Source organism: Saccoglossus kowalevskii, chromosome 3, assembly GCF_978046115.1.
Source record: "Saccoglossus kowalevskii chromosome 3, keSacKowa6.1, whole genome shotgun sequence".
Lineage (NCBI taxonomy): Eukaryota > Metazoa > Hemichordata > Enteropneusta > Harrimaniidae > Saccoglossus > Saccoglossus kowalevskii.
In genome coordinates, this window is record NC_140643.1 from 9,168,897 (window position 1) to 9,191,328 (window position 22,432).

Here is a 22,432-nt window from a genome sequence, read left to right on the forward strand (position 1 = left end):
AGTTTGATTAGAAATAAGCCATGCCTGGCACTGTCCCCGTTAGTTATCAAACTTAAGATATATAATTTTGTTTATAGTAATATAGTTGAAACATAAACATGACAAAGATGTGGATCCAAAAGCTTAATTATGATGATTTTTTAACATTAAAATGATTGAGATTCAATCATCTTGTATCTGATCGTCAAACGGGTACTCGTCAGCAATACTGAGAGACATTGCTCTGGAACAGTATTCATTAAAACAAAATGGCCACCAGTCAGCCATTTTTAATCCAATCTGAAAAAAACATGTCTAATGTATGTACCAAGTTTGAGCAAAATTCATCCATAACCAAGAGGCAGTACCTCAGTTAAAATTAGTTGTCTTTTACTAAATCACCTAGAAACAGGTATTTCAAATATCAAATATATTGGTATTGCATACCATTACCACACTCATGTACCCACTGTCTATTCCTGGTAGAACAGTTCAGAGGTCATGGCCACCAGAGAGATTTGAAACAACACTTGACTGCACCAAAGAATGATGAAGCTGTAAATAATTACAAATAACTAAATATACTTACAGTTTTTAATGCTGACAAATATTGAGGGGGACGTAATGTTGACTGTAGCTGAGGTAATTCCAGTATAGCCTTTACAACTAAACCATTTAGTTCCTTCATGGATACATTATATGCATATTTAGATGAATTAATCTCCAATACAAGATTATCACAGTTTATATTCTCCTCTATTCCTCGATGAAGACTGTCTAAAACTTCATTGTAGAACACTGTAATAATGGGATACAGGTGTAACTAACATCCTGCTTGTAATAATTCATGGCAGGAAGAGGGCTGTATTATTTTACATTGCCTCATGAAAATAGATCTAATTTCAAACAATTTGATAAAAATTAGTTAATAGCATACAGGTATTAATCATACATGAGATAAAAGTGCACAGATGTTGTTACAAAAGAGTTTTGAATGAAATGTTTTTTTAAATGATCATACACATCTGTAATTGGTTTGTAACTTCACTTTATAAACATTGTCCTAATTGTTATCGGGTATATTTATTTTATTTCAAATTTATGTACTATTGAGAAGCAATAATTGTCCTTGCATACATATCCAAAAAGATTTGTAGTCGTATGATCAGTGTCAAGATTTGTGAGATAGAAAAACAAGTTGGTACCATGTCCAAAGAAACAGATATCCCTTGTTGATTTTCATATGTGTTGGGTATGTTCTCAATTTTGGAAACACAAAGTCTAAGGTTTGTCTACAATATTGCAAAACTACTAACTACTAAGGCAATGTTTGTAAATTCACTTTTATGGAAGTATATCAATATTGGAGACAATACTATAGTTGAATGTTCAGCCGTAATGACAATACCCTCGTAATAAAAACTGATTAATGGTGTACATACTCCTAGTGTCATCTAAAGGTGGTGTTGTTGGAGGAGTGAGATCCTCGATGGATTCATCCTCACTGCTTTCTTCATCTTGTTCAGTATCCACGCAGAGATCTAAAAAAATAAATTATGCAATCATAATGTATTCAAAGTAATTATCTAACTTTCAAAATCCATAAAATTACCATGATGCCTCTGATAAACTGACAAGTAATTGCATGACATTATGGGATATGAATCCAGAATGACATTGATTTAAACGAAATAGCCACCAGTAAGCCATTTTGAATCAGATCTGAAAAACAACATCAAGGTTTCATAATAATCAATGTATGTACCAAGTGTTAATGAAATGCATCCATACAAGACCAAGATCTTGTTGCATTATGAAAGAAATGCTTGATTTGGATGAATTTTAAGCATAAAAGTGGTCAGCGATCGGCCATCTTGAATTGGTCCATGAGTATGTGTCAAATTGAATGTGATTTTGATGCCATTTTGGAATTCATCCCAATGACAACTAATTATATGTCAATAACTTACTCCACATATGCGAGCATAATTCCTCTTCTATATCTTCATCATCATCACTTTTCAGTTTCCATGGATACCCTTTACCCTGTTTTCCAACAATATCTACATCGTAAGCTGAAAGACAAATGTTAAATCCTTTATTCAGTTACGGACAACTTCTACTATAAAATGCCATGTATGTTTTAACTTTAGACAGGTAATCCTGATAGGCTAACAAACAAGTATCCCTCATAAGCCTACAAACCAAACAACTAACTTACATGGCGGCTGTTGTGACACATCATCAAGTTCTTGTATTTCTTTCTCAGTTGCAAAATCATCAAATCCTGTGTTCAGTGTTGGTAACTGTGTTGTCAATAATGTACCTGGTTTGATGTTTACATCTGGTCCAACAGTCACCTTTATAGATTCAGTAAAGTAAACTTGTTAATGGTTTTTAATGCTATATGGATTTTAAGACGTTGGTGGTAAAACAAACACAAACTAGTTTATCCCTTTTAATACTATTAGTTCTGACCAATGCTTTGTCAGTAAATATTTGTATGCACTTTTTCATAATTAAGTTTGGACCAATAAACAAATAAATTTCAACAGCACCTAATTGTATTGATGAACAGTCACATGATATAGACTTTGTGGGTTGTCATGGTTACTACTTACATTGTAGGATATAGTACAATTAGGTTGAATTGTGACATTAGATAAGACTGTTGATCCGTTACAGATTAAAGATGAGTCAATTTCACAATGTCCACAAATTACAACATTGTCCCATATATATGCATTTTTTAATATCACATTCTCTCCTGAAATAAAATAAAATATGAATAAATCTTGTGTCTTATACATGTATCTTCTAAGTTGTAGAAAGTAGTGTTGTATACGAGTAGCATTTGATCAAATAAACTTGTAAAGAGGCAAGAATCAGTCTGTCATTATGTTAATAATATATGTATATTACCCATAGTACAATAATATTATAATTAAGTATATAGAAGAATACTATAATGCGTTAAAGATGAGTAGAAATATAAGACATGGGGAAATTTTGTCATCCATTGATCCTGAATGTTGACAATGTACATCGAATTCTACACCATCCACTGCTTGCACTCATGAATATAAGAAATGTAAAAATGTTTGATAGTGTAAAATTATAAAATTTGTTGGTTTGTCATGTGACATCAAAACATGCTTCATTTATTTCTGTATAAATTAAAAGCAAATGATCTCACCTATCTGACAATTCCTACCAATAACACTATTTGAAATGACAGTATTTGTACCAATACATGTTCCCTGGCCAACAACAACATCCTCCTTCAGTACGCATCCTCTGAAAACAAAATTCATTGACTCAAGTCACTACTATTGTATCCATAGCAACACTCACTACCACAATATCTATAGCAACAGTCACTGACATCATATCTATGGTAACAGTCATGGTTTTATGAATATTTTAACTGTTATACTGTTTATTTGTTAAAGGATGATGATCATCACAACACATGTTTGATATGGGAGTCATAGCAATGTACACAACATAAGTAAAATATATTATTGGTTCACATGCAATATGAACATGCACTGTGCGATGACCACCACCACCTTTTAAGCTATTCCTTGGTGAAGGACTCAAAGGTTCAACTGAGTATAGGTCAAACAGAATACAATAAAAAAAGTTATTGGACAACAAATATTACAACATTAGGTAAAATATATTGGAATATTACTATGCTTGCTAGACTTGCATACAGTCTCTTGTTTGTTTTTAAGTGTTTTTTTCAATAAAATAAAATATTATGTGAGTGTATAAATTGCAAAAACTGGGTTATTGCAAAACAAACAAGAGATTGTTTCCAAGTCTCCATACTTCCATGTTTGTAACATGTTGTTAATTTAAATTCCTATTATTTCAACAGAAGACACACTCTTACCATTTTTAGAGTTAAAACTTAAAATAATTGTACCTGGCTAATGTTATATCCTTGGAGATGTATATATTATGTCTTAACAACATATAACCACTTTCATTGACACATAAGTTATTGTCAACTACAAATGGATAAGTCCATCTGTGAATCACATCTTTGCTGAAAATAAGAAATATATAAATTTTCATTGTATGTGTGAGAGTGAACACCATAGACTAAATCAATGACAACACAGACTACATTGTGTAAGTGCAACTGTCATTTTTGATAATTCACTTATGATATACATTTTGATTTTTGATGTTTTTCTTAAATATACTGAATACATTTATTATGATATAAATATTTATTTATGAATTGTTTTATAATAACACTAAATAAAGTAACACTAATAAACATTTTGATAATACAATAAATACAGTACACTAAATAATACAATAAAAACTTACCTAATTGCATCATACATGTACAGGTTAGAAACTCTTGCTGCATATTCAGTATGCAATAAATGCAAATGAATTTGATTTCCCATTATCTAAACAAACAATGATTTCTATAGATTACAACACAATGTGTAACAATCATGGTGATGTCTGCTGCATATGTAACAGCAGATGGTGATGTCTGCTGCATGTAACAGCATATTGTGATGTCCACTGCATGTAACAGCAGATTGTGATGTCCACTGCATGTAACAGCAGATGGTGATGTCCACTGCATGTAACAGCAGATTGTGATGTCCACTGCATGTAACAGCAGGATGGCAATGTCCACTGCATGTAACAGCAGATGGTGATGTCCACTGCATGTAACAGCAGATGGTGATGTCCACTGCATGTAACAGCAGATGGTGATGTCCACTGCATGTAACAGCAGATGGTGATGTCCACTGCATGTAACAGCAGATTGTGATGTCCACTGCATGTAACAGCAGGATGGCAATGTCCACTGCATGTAACAGCAGATGGTGATGTCCACTGCATGTAACAGCAGATGGTGATGTCCACTGCATGTAATAGCAGATGGCGATGTCCACTGCATGTAACAGCAGATGGTGATGTCCACTGCATGTAACAGCAGATGGTGATGTCCACTGCATGTAACAGCAGATGGTGATGTCCACTGCATGTAACAGCAGATTGTGATGTCCACTGCATGTAACAGCAGATGGTGATGTCCACTGCATGTAATAGCAGATGGTGATGTCCACTGCATGTAACAGCAGATTGTGATGTCCACTGCATGTAACAGCAGATGGTGATGTCCACTGCATGTAATAGCAGATGGTGATGTCCACTGCATGTAACAGCAGATTGTGATGTCCACTGCATGTAACAGCAGATTGTGATGTCCACTGCATGTAACAGCAGATTGTGATGTCCACTGCATGCAACAGCAGATGGTGATGTCCACTGCATGTAACAGCAGATGGCGATGTCCACTGCATGTAACAGCAGGATGGCGATGTCCACTGCATGTAACAACAGATGGCGATGTCCACTGCATGTAACAGCAGATGGCGATGTCCACTGCATGTAACAGCAGAATGGTGATGTCCACTGCATGCAACAGCAGATGGCGATGTCCACTGCATGTAACAGCAGATGGTGATGTCCACTGCATGTGACAGCAGATGGCGATGTCCACTGCATGTAACAGCAGATGGTGATGTCCACTGCATGTAACAGCAGATGGTGATGTCCACTGCATGTAACAGCAGATGGTGATGTCCACTGCATGTAACAGCAGATGGTGATGTCCACTGCATGTAACAGCAGATTGTGATGTCCACTGCATGTGACAGCAGATGGCGATGTCCACTGCATGTAACAGCAGAATGGTGATGTCCACTGCATGTAACAGCAGATGGTGATGTCCACTGCATGTAACAGCAGATTGTGATGTCCACTGCATGTAATAGCAGATGGCGATGTCCACTGCATGTAACAGCAGATGGTGATGTCCACTGCATGTAACAACAGATGGCGATGTCCACTGCATGTAATAGCAGATGGTGATGTCCACTGCATGTAACAGCAGATGGCGATGTCCACTGCATGTAATAGCAGATGGTGATGTCCACTGCATGTAACAGCAGATGGTGATGTCCACTGCATGTAACAGCAGATGGTGATGTCCACTGCATGTAACAACAGATGGCGATGTCCACTGCATGTAATAGCAGATGGTGATGTCCACTGCATGTAACAGCAGATGGCGATGTCCACTGCATGTAATAGCAGATGGTGATGTCCACTGCATGTAACAGCAGATGGTGATGTCCACTGCATGTAACAGCAGATGGCGATGTCCACTGCATGTAATAGCAGATGGCGATGTCCACTGCATGTAACAGCAGAATGGTGATGTCCACTGCATGTAACAGCAGATGGCGATGTCCACTGCATGTAACAGCAGGATGGCGATGTCCACTGCATGTAACAGCAGATTGTGATGTCCACTGCATGTAACAGCAGAATGGTGATGTCCACTGCATGTAACAGATGGTGATGTCCACTGCATGTAACAGCAGAATGGTGATGTCCACTGCATGTAACAGCAGATGGCGATGTCCACTGCATGTAACAGCAGATGGTGATGTCCACTGCATGTGACAGCAGATTGTGATGTCCACTGCATGTGACAGCAGATGGTGATGTCCACTGCATGTAACAGCATATACAATGTGTTGAATGGTGAGAGATGATTTAGAAAATAAATACATATTACAGAAACAAGTGCATGCTTACCTCTTCATTTACTAAAATTCCATGAACAAAATCATCTTTTGTTTGATAGTCAAAATTATCAGTGAACAATTGCAGTACTTGAGGGGAACAGATTCCAATATGACAGTCTAATAAATCATAACGTAACTCTATATCATTGTTCTCAAACATACTCTATAATGAAATACATGGTAAATCAACCATATTATCACAGAATAACTACATTTGTGTACAATGGCTTTTCTATAGTAAGAATTTTGATGTGAAACGTGATTGTTTTAATACATTGTCTGGATTGCAATCATTAATGGTGCGATTACAGAATCTGTTACAATTAAAAACACATGTTGACTCAATGCTTCTCTAATTTACATGCTGATAACACTATAATATATGTAGATAGTAAATCTGTAAGGTGCAAGGTGGTATTTCTGATGTGGGAGATTTGTTTTATGCACATAAACTACAACTTCAGATTTGTGAGACCAACTGTGCACTTGAGTGTAGCAAACGAAAACAGTCACATTAAAATAATAAATGTGAATTTAGACAACCAACCAATATAGTAAGTGAATAGATTGGTGTCCATGTTGACAAAAACCTATAATTTGATATCTATATTAGCAATAAAATTAATAGAGATCTCAATAAATTGGGTCAGTTGATATCTCTTCAAACCTGAATTATCTTATATAACACAGTAGCTCTCCTTCTCTTAAGGTAGCGAGACTATTATTTGCATACTTGTTTTCATCTTCTAATTGTGACTCAATGACTACAAATAGACCCGGGAAAGTATATATTTTTAGAATCGCCAGACCTCAAGCTTTTCACAAGTGTATTGTGCATGCCCGTATCTGCATTCTACGACGCGTTACTCAACCAAAGGTGAAAAATTACTTTTTCTGTAAAAAATAATAATTACGCATTTATGCTGGCGATAAGAAGTATTTTTTTCACTTTTCCTAGTTGTTCAATAGTCTGGTAAATTGAATGTGTCTGGTCAGTTTTATTCAAGCAACGCGTTTTAAAAAATAGCGTGCTGAATTTCAATTACTGTTTTAGTCGCATTGCCTCCAACTCAAACCACAACTCGTTGGTAAATAATCGATGAAATAGTTTGTCTGGACACATTCAAGTTCCTCTCACTGTCACCTTAAAGCTGTGAAAATTTGGTGTTAATCCGACGATAATAAGTATACGTTATTTTTTGTTAAAGACCTTGTATTTTGAAAAACATAAACTCCTAGAAAACGTCCATGAAGTAACAGCAAAGATTTTCAAGCTTGTTTATCAGCACAATCAATTTGTTTTCCCATCAAGGTCTGTTTTAACATGTGTAGGGGCATCCAAATGTGTAAGGCTATTGGAAACCAAAAAAATAAAGGAATGGGATAGCTATAATTGGATAAATTCGGCATATTAAAACACCAAAATCAATGATTTTTTTCAGTGGCTGTGTGACCTTGTGTCTGACACATTCATATGCAAATGACTAATCTGTGAAACAAATAGGGGCAGAGACAAACCACTCAAATGTTTGGAAACACTAATTGTGTGTCAGATAGCTACTGATAACACATCCTAACATTGCTTTGTCTTGAGTTTATCTTTGAAACTTATAGGCACACAGATTAAACCTGTCTTGTTGATTTTGGAAAACACGACTGAGGCTGCCTTGCTTTCCTTCAGAAAATCTACATTTTAATTAACCAACTTACATGACATTCTATGTTATGTTGACTTTATCACATGAAAGTTTATAGTGCATTTCATCAATTAATAAATAAATGTGAAAATTGTAATTTTCAACACAAATAATAGTCTCGCTACCTTAATACTGTATGGTTACAGTGTAGTGGAAATACCATTTCACATTCACAATGATTACTGACTTGTGGACTGAAGATTATTTTAAATGTCACTGTAGGGATATGTTAAACAGATTAAAGTAGATGTCAATTACACAGTGCATTTATTTTACTGTAGATGTATTTTATTATATAAAATGAAAAAATAAACTGATCCCAGATTATTTAAACATGTTCCACAAAATAAATGAAGTTCACTCTTACAATAGTAGAGTCAGTACGAATGGAATGCAGACTGTCACAGAAAATCTTTTAAATAAATGGCATCAAATATTCGGAATTCTATTCCTACCCTGTGAAGCAACTAGTCTGCATATTTTTAGCATCTAGTGTGTCCAACCAGAGGTACATTACTTGGGGTTTGCAACTACGGTGACATGATACCAAGATCCCGTTTCAATCTCGCTCTCGCATAAGCATTCCAACTCAGAAAAATGTGAATGCGCATGCCCGAGGTAACTAGGATACTGGAATGTCCAGGTGGATTAATATAGCTGCTCACGATATGACGGATTACGATAACTTTATTTTCTGTACAATTTTTTCACTATGAATGTGGTAATACATGTTTTATTGATTATTACAAACCACCTATTTCATGTTTGAAGGTCGTAGCATCAGTCTCGCTATCTACGAGATGAGACTTGAATGGGATTAAGACATGATGTCACCATACAGTACTATGCGCTTTGCAAACCCCAAGTCATGTACCTCTGGTCCAACTCATTATTCAAATGACTTTATGATATATTATAATAGGTATTTCATTCTCAATTCAGGTAACATGTGCATTTCTTGTTTTTATTTGTGTCCTATATGTTTCTTATTGTATTTAAATTTGTATTTATTGTGTATTTATTGGCTCTATCAAGAACAGTTACATGTACTACTATGTAAAATAGCTGACTGAATTCTAAATAAACTAACAAATAGTCTTACCATGGATAAAGTAACCTTGTTAGATTTGTGTATTTTCTGGTAATGTAGAACTCTGTTTGTTTTGTTATCAACAGCTATCATGAACTCATCTTCCTGACATCTTGTCTTGTGTGCAGGACACGCTTCTTTCAACACAAGAGTCATCACAGCCGACTTATCTTTCAATCTCCGAGCCCTGATAGAAATATCTTGTTATTAAATGGGTAAATATTAGAAATAAAAAGCTATATATGACCTAATACGTCAATAGATAATTATACACTGCAACAAGAACATTGTACATCAAATACACACTGCAACAAGAACATTGTACATCAAATCTACACTGCAACAAGAACAGTGTACATCAAATATACACTGCAACAAGAACATTGTACATCAAATCTACACTGCAACAAGAACAGTGTGCATCAAATCTACACTGCAACAAGAACATTGTACATCAAATATACACTGCAACAAGAACAGTGTACATCAAATCTACACTGCAACAAGAACATTGTACATCAAATCTACACTGCAACAAGAACAGTGTACATCAAATATACACTGCAACAAGAACATTGTACATCAAATCTACACTGCAACAAGAACAGTGTGCATCAAATCTACACTGCAACAAGAACATTGTACATCAAATATACACTGCAACAAGAACAGTGCACATCAAATCTACACTGCAACAAGAACATTGTACATCAAATCTACACTGCAACAAGAACAGTGCACATCAAATCTACACTGCAACAAGAACATTGTACATCAAATCTACACTGCAACAAGAACAGTGTACATCAAATCTACACTGCAACAAGAACATTGTACATCAAATCTACACTGCAACAAGAACAGTGTGCATCAAATCTACACTGCAACAAGAACATTGTACATCAAATCTACACTGCAACAAGAACAGTGTACATCAAATCTACACTGCAACAAGAACAGTGTACATCAAATCTACACTGCAACAAGAACAGTGTACATCAAATCTACACTGCAACAAGAACAGTGTACATCAAATCTACACTGCAATAAGAACATTGTACATCAAATATACACTGCAACAAGAACAGTGTACATCAAATCTACACTGCAACAAGAACATTGTACATCAAATATACACTGCAACAAGAACAGTGTACATCAAATATACGCTGCAACAAGAACATTGTACATCAAATATACACTGCAACAAGGACAGTGTACATCAAATATACACTGCAACAAGAACATTGTACATCAAATCTACACTGCAACAAGAACATTGTACATCAAATATACACTGCAACAAGAACAGTGTACATCAAATCTACACTGCAACAAAAACATTGTACATCAAATATACACTGCAACAAGAACAGTGTACATCAAATCTACACTGCAACAAGAACATTGTACATCAAATATACACTGCAACAAGAACAGTGTACATCAAATATACACTGCAACAAGAACATTGTACATCAAATATACACTGCAACAAGAACAGTGTACATCAAATCTACACTGCAACAAGAACATTGTACATCAAATATACACTGCAACAAGAACAGTGTACATCAAATATACACTGCAACAAGAACAGTGTACATCATATCTACACTGCAACAAGAACAGTGTACATCAAATCTACACTGCAACAAGAACAGTGTACATCAAATATACACTGCAACAAGAACATTGTACATCAAATCTACACTGCAACAAGAACAGTGTATATCAAATATACACTGCAACAAGAACAGTGTACATCAAATACACACTGCAACAAGAACAGTGTACATCAAATCTACACTGCAACAAGAACAGTGTACATCAAATCTACACTGCAACAAGAACAGTGTACATCAAATCTACACTGCAACAAGAACATTGTACATCAAATATACACTGCAACAAGAACAGTGTACATCAAATCTACACTGCAACAAGAACAGTGTACATCAAATATACACTGCAACAAGAACATTGTACATCAAATCTACACTGCAACAAGAACAGTGTACATCAAATATACACTGCAACAAGAACAGTGTACATCAAATACACACTGCAACAAGAACAGTGTACATCAAATCTACACTGCAACAAGAACAGTGTACATCAAATCTACACTGCAACAAGAACAGTGTACATCAAATCTACACTGCAACAAGAACATTGTACATCAAATATACACTGCAACAAGAACAGTGTACATCAAATCTACACTGCAACAAGAACAGTGTACATCAAATCTACACTGCAACAAGAACAGTGTACATCAAATATACACTGCAACAAGAACAGTGTACATCAAATCTACACTGCAACAAGAACAGTGTACATCAAATCTACACTGCAACAAGAACAGTGTACATCAAATCTACACTGCAACAAGAACAGTGTACATCAAATCTACACTGCAACAAGAACAGTGTACATCAAGTATACACTGCAACAAGAACAGTGTACATCAAATCTACACTGCAACAAGAACATTGTACATCAAATCTACACTGCAACAAGAACAGTGTACATCAAATCTACACTGCAACAAGAACAGTGTACATCAAATATACACTGCAACAAGAACATTGTACATCAAATATACACTGCAACAAGAACATTGTACATCAAATCTACACTGCAACAAGAACAGTGTACATCAAATCTACACTGCAACAAGAACAGTGTACATCAAATCTACACTGCAACAAGAACAGTGTACATCAAATATACACTGCAACAAGAACAGTGTACATCAAATCTACACTGCAACAAGAACAGTGTATATCAAATATACACTGCAACAAGAACAGTGTACATCAAATACACACTGCAACAAGAACAGTGTACATCAAATCTACACTGCAACAAGAACAGTGTACATCAAATCTACACTGCAACAAGAACAGTGTACATCAAATCTACACTGCAACAAGAACATTGTACATCAAATATACACTGCAACAAGAACAGTGTACATCAAATCTACACTGCAACAAGAACAGTGTACATCAAATCTACACTGCAACAAGAACAGTGTACATCAAATATACACTGCAACAAGAACATTGTACATCAAATCTACACTGCAACAAGAACAGTGTATATCAAATATACACTGCAACAAGAACAGTGTACATCAAATACACACTGCAACAAGAACAGTGTACATCAAATCTACACTGCAACAAGAACAGTGTACATCAAATCTACACTGCAACAAGAACAGTGTACATCAAATCTACACTGCAACAAGAACATTGTACATCAAATATACACTGCAACAAGAACAGTGTACATCAAATCTACACTGCAACAAGAACAGTGTACATCAAATATACACTGCAACAAGAACATTGTACATCAAATCTACACTGCAACAAGAACAGTGTACATCAAATATACACTGCAACAAGAACAGTGTACATCAAATACACACTGCAACAAGAACAGTGTACATCAAATCTACACTGCAACAAGAACAGTGTACATCAAATCTACACTGCAACAAGAACAGTGTACATCAAATCTACACTGCAACAAGAACATTGTACATCAAATATACACTGCAACAAGAACAGTGTACATCAAATCTACACTGCAACAAGAACAGTGTACATCAAATCTACACTGCAACAAGAACAGTGTACATCAAATATACACTGCAACAAGAACAGTGTACATCAAATCTACACTGCAACAAGAACAGTGTACATCAAATCTACACTGCAACAAGAACAGTGTACATCAAATCTACACTGCAACAAGAACAGTGTACATCAAATCTACACTGCAACAAGAACAGTGTACATCAAGTATACACTGCAACAAGAACAGTGTACATCAAATCTACACTGCAACAAGAACATTGTACATCAAATCTACACTGCAACAAGAACAGTGTACATCAAATCTACACTGCAACAAGAACAGTGTACATCAAATATACACTGCAACAAGAACATTGTACATCAAATATACACTGCAACAAGAACATTGTACATCAAATCTACACTGCAACAAGAACAGTGTACATCAAATCTACACTGCAACAAGAACAGTGTACATCAAATCTACACTGCAACAAGAACAGTGTACATCAAATATACACTGCAACAAGAACAGTGTACATCAAATCTACACTGCAACAAGAACAGTGTATATCAAATATACACTGCAACAAGAACAGTGTACATCAAATACACACTGCAACAAGAACAGTGTACATCAAATCTACACTGCAACAAGAACAGTGTACATCAAATCTACACTGCAACAAGAACAGTGTACATCAAATCTACACTGCAACAAGAACATTGTACATCAAATATACACTGCAACAAGAACAGTGTACATCAAATCTACACTGCAACAAGAACAGTGTACATCAAATCTACACTGCAACAAGAACAGTGTACATCAAATCTACACTGCAACAAGAACAGTGTACATCAAATCTACACTGCAACAAGAACAGTGTACATCAAGTATACACTGCAACAAGAACAGTGTACATCAAATCTACACTGCAACAAGAACATTGTACATCAAATCTACACTGCAACAAGAACAGTGTACATCAAATCTACACTGCAACAAGAACAGTGTACATCAAATATACACTGCAACAAGAACATTGTACATCAAATATACACTGCAACAAGAACATTGTACATCAAATCTACACTGCAACAAGAACCGTGTACATCAAATCTACACTGCAACAAGAACAGTGTACATCAAATCTACACTGCAACAAGAACAGTGTACATCAAATATACACTGCAACAAGAACAGTGTACATCAAATCTACACTGCAACAAGAACATTGTACATCAAATATACGCTGCAACAAGAACATTGTACATCAAATCTACACTGCAACAAGAACATTGTACATCAAATATACACTGCAACAAGAACATTGTACATCAAATCTACACTGCAACAAGAACAGTGTGCATCAAATCTACACTGCAACAAGAACATTGTACATCAAATATACACTGCAACAAGAACAGTGTACATCAAATCTACACTGCAACAAGAACAGTGTACATCAAATCTACACTGCAACAAGAACAGTGTACATCAAATATACACTGCAACAAGAACAGTGTACATCAAATATACACTGTATTATCAATAGTGTTTATGAGATGAGAAAAGTAATTTAAAAATATGTGTTGTAATGAACTATAACAATAATAATCATAATTCTATTAAAATGGGAAGACATCCAATTATGGGTAAAACAGTGTTTGAAATGTGTAAAAATAGTTTACCAGACAACAGGGCTGGTAACTTTCAAAACTTGCCTGTCATGCTAAAATTTCACCAGCCCTGTTTATTTTTTCAATATTTTATTTACTTTCAATCGTTTCACTATATTTAATTTAATCAGTGTCACTGCAGTGACTTTCATTCAAGTAAGAAAAATCTGACTCATAAACCAGCTCTGAAAAGTTTGTGGCAACTGGAACTCTCGCATATTTGTGAGAGTTCACTGAAATCACGCATAGTGTGAGAGTTCATTGAAATCACACACAGTGTGAGAGTTCATTAAATCATGCATCGTTCATAGATTGTTGTTGTTTATACTTGTTTCACATGTTGCATGTGTCAAAACGGTTGCATCAGACCTCTAGGCACATAATTTTGACAACAATCATACATCTATAAAAAATCTGCCCGACCACATGGCTAGTAACAAGGTATGTATGGGTGCCTCAAAACAGTGTTTACGACCGCAGTTACGACTCGCCAAAGTGGTAACAACGATGCTTTGCGATCTGAGAAATGGCATTTTGCGAAGCTCTTGTAAGACCATGCTGCTACCTAGTAGCAAAGCACCGATGATTCGGTGGCCGTTTATCATCTGTCACGTGGTGACGCGCTACACGGAATAAAAATATTCTACATTCATTGAAATCAAACCTTTTCGTAAATAATTTTCCAAATTATCCAATCGTTATAATGTCTAAACCTAATGCATTTACAGAGCATACTAGTATCATATGTGGAGATCACTTTTCCGGCCAAGTGGTTCTAAATAAAAGTCCAAAGCTGCCAGAGTCGACGTCCCCTGGGATAAAACAAAGTGCTGCAGATGGAATGGCTTCCCAAACTAGTTTCACTTCAGGCTTTGGATTACTGTTTTGTTTTACTATTTGAACTAATTTCGTAATAGTTATATTTAGACATTAAATTAAAATTATTTTTTCGTATATAACGAGTACAAATATATCTAAAATCATGATGTTCACAATTACTAGTCAGTAAAACCTGTCAAAATTGACCATGATAGGGACTGGTGATGACGCTGATCATTTGTTTATGTCCAGAGTCATACTGCCAGACACAACACGATGCGTGGGCGTGTGGTGTGAAAAACTTAAAGGCCGACATTTACTACCTATAGGCTGGGCAGAGCTTAGTATTCTAATTATTCAATGGCAGCAACTGTCAATCGTTCATTAAATGTAGATACTAGTAGTCCTAATCTTTTGTTTATGTGTAAAGTTACTAATTTGAGCTGTGTAAAGTGAAACAAACAATTCATTTTTGATGACAAGGCAGCTTGTTGGAATCCAAATTCAAGTCAGGTATACTAGTATGCACAGTCTATTCTATGCTGCAATGTTCAATATATATATTCACAGACATAAATTATGTTGCATAGAGTCTCTGAGCGATCACTTTTTACCTCAGACAACTAAGAGAACTGTATATTCAAATAATATTTATGTTGCTTGTCCTTGCATCATCTCAGACCCAGGTGAAACGAAACACATTCGTTCACGGATTTGACCTACATGTATTATCTTTCATAACCTTACAGGCAAGAGCGGCTTGGATCGATCATTGGGTTGTAATATTATTTTATCGCTTATCATACTGGAAATGGTTAGTTTCGCGTCACATATTCACGTGTTCGTGCCATTGCCAGTGATTATGTTTTCTTGTTTTTTTCTTCTTCTTATATTTTGGCTAGGGTGCACAATGAAGAAAGAACATCAGCGGCGACATTGTTTACATTTATAGTGGAACTTGTTACAAAGTATCAACTAGGTTCCCACGCAATTTTGAATTTGGATTGAGGTCGTTCACGGACATGGGGCAGAGAAAATAAGAAATGTGATACTGCTCAAGTTTTCTGTCGAAGCCACATGGTATCATCTATTTTTTTGACAAAGAATTCCAAACTATGCCGGTCTAGTCAAACACAAGAACGCGTAAATGTGCTTATTTATCGAATATATATCAATTTGGTGGTAAGCTGTATTCTCCGGAATCAACACCATTGTGTTATCCCAGAGACTCGGCTGTGATACTTTGCATAGATGCCCGTAATCACCGCCAAATGAAACGAGCTGGATCTATGTAAATGGCGAATACGGGTGGTATGAAGCTAATTGGACAACTGACACAAACAACATTACGTCAAAGCATCCCCATGTGATCCTGGTTTCAATTTCGAAAGAGACAGAAAAGGAAGTAGGGAGGAGTCTGAACGTAAATATGCGTGAAAATACATAAATGTAGTAACTTGAAATTTTCACTAGCCTTACAGAATAGTGCCGGGCGTACAAACGGGCAGTAATTTCAAACACTGGGGTAAAATTAAGTTTACAAATAGGATCCCCAAAATTCTATTAATTGAATAAGTATTTATGAGCAAAAAGTTGTTTTTGCTAATGCAGTTGTAAAGAATGTTTTCAGGAAGAGTTGATGTGAGCACATGTGCTGCCAGTACAAAATCATGTCTTGTATCAGCATTGTAAGCATAGCAAATCACTATCACTATTGAATATTAGGCTGCTATCTACTGATTGTTCTTTTTTAATTGTCAGATGATTTTACTCACTTGTGTTCATCAAGTACTTTTTTTAAACTCATATTTGAAATAACATCACCATTAACAAGAATGAAATCTGATTTGATAAGTTCCTTGTTATCAATGTCCCTCAATGCATCACCAACAGTCCTACAATCTTCAGACACCACTGTAGTAACATGACATTGCCAAGGACATGTCCTATGATAAAAATGACACAATTTATGTATGAATACAATTTTAAGGTATAGTACTACAGAATGTAGACTGGCGCAGTCGGGGCGATTAATTTGTTTTTGTAGTTTAAATAAAATTAAAAAAAATTCGCGAAATGGAGGTGTTAGCTCGAAATCGTCTGTAACTGCAAAATCACCCCTCTTTCAACATGCCGCCATGTTGGGTCCGCAGTGTGACCTTTACCATGTTGACCTCATTATGCACGTATTTCCACGCCCACCTCATTATAATAAGTGCAATTCATGAATATTTAATTGCAATGAATTTCCTGCAGAATAAACCAGTTGGGGTGATTTCGCGCTAACACCTCCATTTTGCGAATTTTTTAATTTTATTTAAACTACAAAAACAAACTGTGCCAGTCTATACTGAATGCTATGAACTAAATACTGAGCTCTCTCTGGTTCTATGAATCACAAGTATTTACGTGTACTCACTTAATATGGTTTTGTATTTGCTCAGGATGAGATGTACAATACACATAAATATCTTGTACACCAGCTGACACCAAGAACTCTAAAGTGTAGTCCAATAATGGTCTGTTTACAAGGGGTAAAAGTGTCTGTAAAAACAATATCATGCATGAATAATAATCCAACAAATCATTAATGTCTAAGGCAATAACAAAATTGTAGTAAGAAATCTTATTTCCAGAAATTAAATTCAAATTTGCGAACAAAAGAATTGATGATTAAATACTGCAATGACATCATAATTACTAATATTATTTCAATATGTTTGATGACAAAAATAGCCAGTCATGCGTGATTCAAGATGTCTTCCATGTTTGTTAACAGTTGCAGATTTTACAATAAACAAGCAGGCTGTCGGCTGAGATAGCTCCACTGTTAGCAATGCACATATATTGTATCAAAGTAATTGGACTTGCTCTTTTCAACAAAGATTCAAAAATATAACTTTTGATCAAAAATATTCATCAAAATTAGATAATTGAAGAACGAAATCATCACAAAATCTGAGAGTACCTGAGGTACATATATGTATAGTATCAAAGCAATCAGACCTGTGGTTTTTAACATGAAGTCAAAAAAATCACTTTTCACAAAATAACCCACAAAAATATTCATTAAAATTAGAGAATTGAAAATATCATCATGAAATGAACAAATCTGAGAGAGGTCCACATGTAGTACCTATATATGCAATATCAAAGCAATCGGACTTATGGTTTTTAACAAGAAGTCGAAAATATCACTTTTTATCAAAAATTACAAAATATTCACTAAAATTAGGAAATTGAAGATATCATCAAAATTTGAGATTTTGATCATCCAAGGTACCTGCATATCAAATTTGAAAACATTCTGACTTGCGATTTTGAAGAAGAAGTTGAAAGCTTTTAAATTAATGTTTACTTTGGAATCGAAAATTAGTCTCCTAAAAGATAGTGAATCATGCTATAACTCAATGTATTTAATACCGAAATTCTACCAATTTCGAACTATGGCATTGAGGTATGGGGACGCATATATAGAGATTAGTTAAATACTGGTTGCATGATTTAAAATCAAACACTAACAGGTATATTTGACAAACCAAATTAAAATGAGAGCAGAATGCACAAGAGTGCTGTGAAATAAATCAAAACAATATCATTTACATTTAGTTTAGAAGAAGTCTGGTACAATCAAGACGTTTGCAATGAAAGTAAATTCATTTCAGAATTCTCCCAGTGATGCAAAGATATCGATTATAAAAACTGACGCAATGCGGTAAATAATTCTAACACACTTTAGAAGACTACACTTCAGATGAAATCAAGTTTTAGATTAGCACTTATCTCCTTTCGCATTTCTAACCATGAATTTAATATCAAGCGTGATACATTGTAAAGTACCTAGACATTAACAATTTGCCGAGTAATATTTGTAAAATAGAAGACAATTTTCATTTCCTCCTTGCAACATTACAATTCCTCGTCAATGTGATCAATACACACCCAAACAAAACTTGGCAAAATTTGTATATTTCTCATTTGACAGACGCAATGCAATTATAACATAGCACATTATTGTACATATTATTATCAATATTTACTGTTGTTACTGTTTTTATTAGGGGCCCAAGCCCGAAGGGCGAGGCCCCTATTCTTATTGTTCGGTTTTTTCTTCTTTCTTCTTCTTTCTTCCACAACTTCTTTCGTCAAGCCGTTTGAGAAAACCGCTGAACGGAATGGTCTGATAATGGTTCATACTGATAGTCCATAATGTGAACTGGTGCAACATGCTTTCAGAATTTCGATTGGTCAATTAGTTTGGCAGCCATATTGGATTGAAATAAAACCGGAAGTGGCTGTTTGACCACTTTCTGAGGGTCTAGGCATCTAGATTTTTTTATGGTATATTGTACAACTCATGTGTAATAGATATCAACAATAAAAACTTTAGCGGTCATGTGACTTTTCCCGCCATTTTGTTTTTCCTAAAAACGTCAAAAAACACTTGAAAATCTTCTTCTTCAGAACCACTATGCAGAATGCTCTCATATGTAGTATTTGGCTTCTATATATGAATCCAATTTAAGTTTGAAAAAATTGTTATGATTGGTCACATGGTTTGGCCGCCATTTTGGGTTTCTTCTAAACAGGAAGTAGTTTTTTACTCTGGCAAAACTTGAGGGATTATTTTCAATTTTGCTTCATGGCATCTGTATATCATTCCCTTTCAGTAACCTAAAAAAGATTTCAGATTAGTCACATGGTTTGGCCGCCATCTTGGATTTTAAGCAAAATTGATCAAAAGTTTGGGCATTTGTTTCTCAGAGGTGATTCAACCAATCTACAAGATGTTTTTATATTTACCATGCCTGGCCTGATCTCCATATGAGAAAAATAATATTATTTTGATCAGTCACATGGTTTGGCCGCCATCTTGGATTTTATGAAAACAAACCTTGTGCATTTACATGTGTTGTGTTGGTCCGATTTGGCTAAAATTGTACATGTGCATTCTACTCATGAGATGCATTCTTTCAACCGAATGGCACGTGGCTGGGTTTTGTCGCCAAGCGCCTAAGGGGTGGGGGCTTCTAACCTCATTAATATGCATAACTGATATATCTCAAGCACTGTTGGAGTTAGGAAGATGAAACCTGTGTTATTATGACAACATTAAACAATTGATTTCATTAAAATAACAGATTACCATATATGGTCATGTGAACTCATTAATATGCATAACCATTATATCTCAAACACTGTTGTAGTTAGAAAGATGATTCCTGTGTTATCATGACAACAGTGAACAAGAGATTTGATTAAAATAACAGATGACCATATATGGTCATGTAAACTCATTAATATGTATAACCATTATATCTTAAACACTGTTGCAGTAAGGAAGATGAATCCTGTGTTATTATGACAACAGTGAACAAGAGATTTATTAAAATAACAGATGACCATATATGGTCATGTGACTCATTAATATGCATAACCATTATATCTTAAACACTGTTGCAGTTAGGAAGATGAATCCTGTGTTATTATGACAACAGTGAACAAGAGATTTGATTAAAATAACAGATGACCATATATGGTCATGTGACTCACTGATATGCATAACCATTATATCTTAAACACTGTTGCAGTTAGGAAGATGAATCCTTTGTTATTATGACAACAGTGAACAAGAGATTTGATTAAAATAACAGATGACCATATATGGTCATGTGAACTCATTAATATGCAAAGCAGTCATATCTAAACACTGTCGCAGAGCAGGACATGTAACTAGTGTCATTATGAAGACATTGAATGAAAGATGTAACTGACATTAGAAATGGCTATATATGATTATGTAATCTCATTATTGTGCATAAGAACATGGCTCATTATATATCCTGAAAACCATATTTCGATAACCAAACCAGGTAAATACATGGTACCAACTTCATTTCGACCTCATGTTACTAATAATTCAAGCTACCTGATTGTCTAACATGTGACCACATTAATTATGAAACAGAATCTTGTCAGCTTGGGCCCCGGTGACGCCGCTTGCGGCTTTAATTACTATTATTATTATTATTATGACCATCCTTACCACCCACCGAGACACCATCCCCTACCACTCACTCAGAATCCATCCTGTAGCACCCACCCAGACACACCATCCCGTAGCACCCCCCCCCCCCCCGACATCATCATTTTACATGGTCAAGATACACATTGCTGGCGATTGCATCATGGCTCTGTATTACGTAAATTGTACTTACCCTTGGTTTTTCAAGTGTTATCGGAGCAAAACGTACATTAAAACTATCAGCAAGAACCACTGCTTGCAGTATATCGTCCTGTTTTAGCAGAGTTTCAGTCGCAGCTTTCTTCTTCTTCGACATTTTCACAGCACACAGTTTTTAAAGACGACGCCCTCTGGAGAGACTAAGTATTTCACGATATAACGCTAAAGTTAGTTTCACATTCGGTATCCATCGGAATTCGGCATCACAGTATTGTATTCGATCTAGTAGACGAATCCGTTCTATTGTTGATAACGTATCAGAAATATTTAGCTCAGTCTTTATAGATAAGAAACAGTAAGTTAATCATATTAAAAGCTACTGCGCCCATTTTAGTCTGAAAGCTAAAACTTAGACATGGTCAAAATTAGGGACGGACCTTAGAGTGTCTAATCCGTTCCTTTTCAATGTTTTTTGAATTTGCCGGCACTTGTTTCCGTGCAACACTTGCACTTCGCATGAATTTTCTTAGGTGCCGAACTGACAAACGTTAAATTCGGTTGTATGATGGAAAGTTACTATGACGACAGGTGCACTGGGTCACTTAGAATTACATACTTACCATGTAAATCTAAATAAACTTGGTATCAAAGAAAAAAAACACAGTCTCTCAACTGTGAATGAGCTTAATAATAATTCAGCTAGTTGTAACCCAAATTAAGCTAAACAAATAGTAACGCCACAATGACCT

General features: G+C 35.4%; 1 protein-coding gene across 1 annotated transcript in view; it reads right to left on the reverse strand.

Annotated features, from left to right (window-relative positions):
• Positions 1-21,870, reverse strand: part of LOC100370106 (translation initiation factor eIF2B subunit epsilon-like) — a 32,293-nt gene extending 10,423 nt beyond the window's left edge. Inside the window, exons 1-13 of the mRNA XM_085496735.1 lie at positions 21,718-21,870; positions 17,919-18,043; positions 17,275-17,445; positions 9,417-9,591; positions 6,628-6,780; positions 4,327-4,412; positions 3,914-4,036; positions 3,176-3,276; positions 2,601-2,746; positions 2,201-2,339; positions 1,950-2,054; positions 1,422-1,520; positions 569-777 (exon numbers count right to left, since the gene is read on the reverse strand). Coding sequence (XP_085352861.1) covers positions 569-777; positions 1,422-1,520; positions 1,950-2,054; positions 2,201-2,339; positions 2,601-2,746; positions 3,176-3,276; positions 3,914-4,036; positions 4,327-4,412; positions 6,628-6,780; positions 9,417-9,591; positions 17,275-17,445; positions 17,919-18,043; positions 21,718-21,840 — 1,755 coding nt within the window. The 5' untranslated portion in view covers positions 21,841-21,870. The remainder of the gene's footprint in view (positions 1-568; positions 778-1,421; positions 1,521-1,949; positions 2,055-2,200; positions 2,340-2,600; positions 2,747-3,175; positions 3,277-3,913; positions 4,037-4,326; positions 4,413-6,627; positions 6,781-9,416; positions 9,592-17,274; positions 17,446-17,918; positions 18,044-21,717) is intronic.
• Between the last annotated feature and the right edge of the window lie 562 nt (positions 21,871-22,432).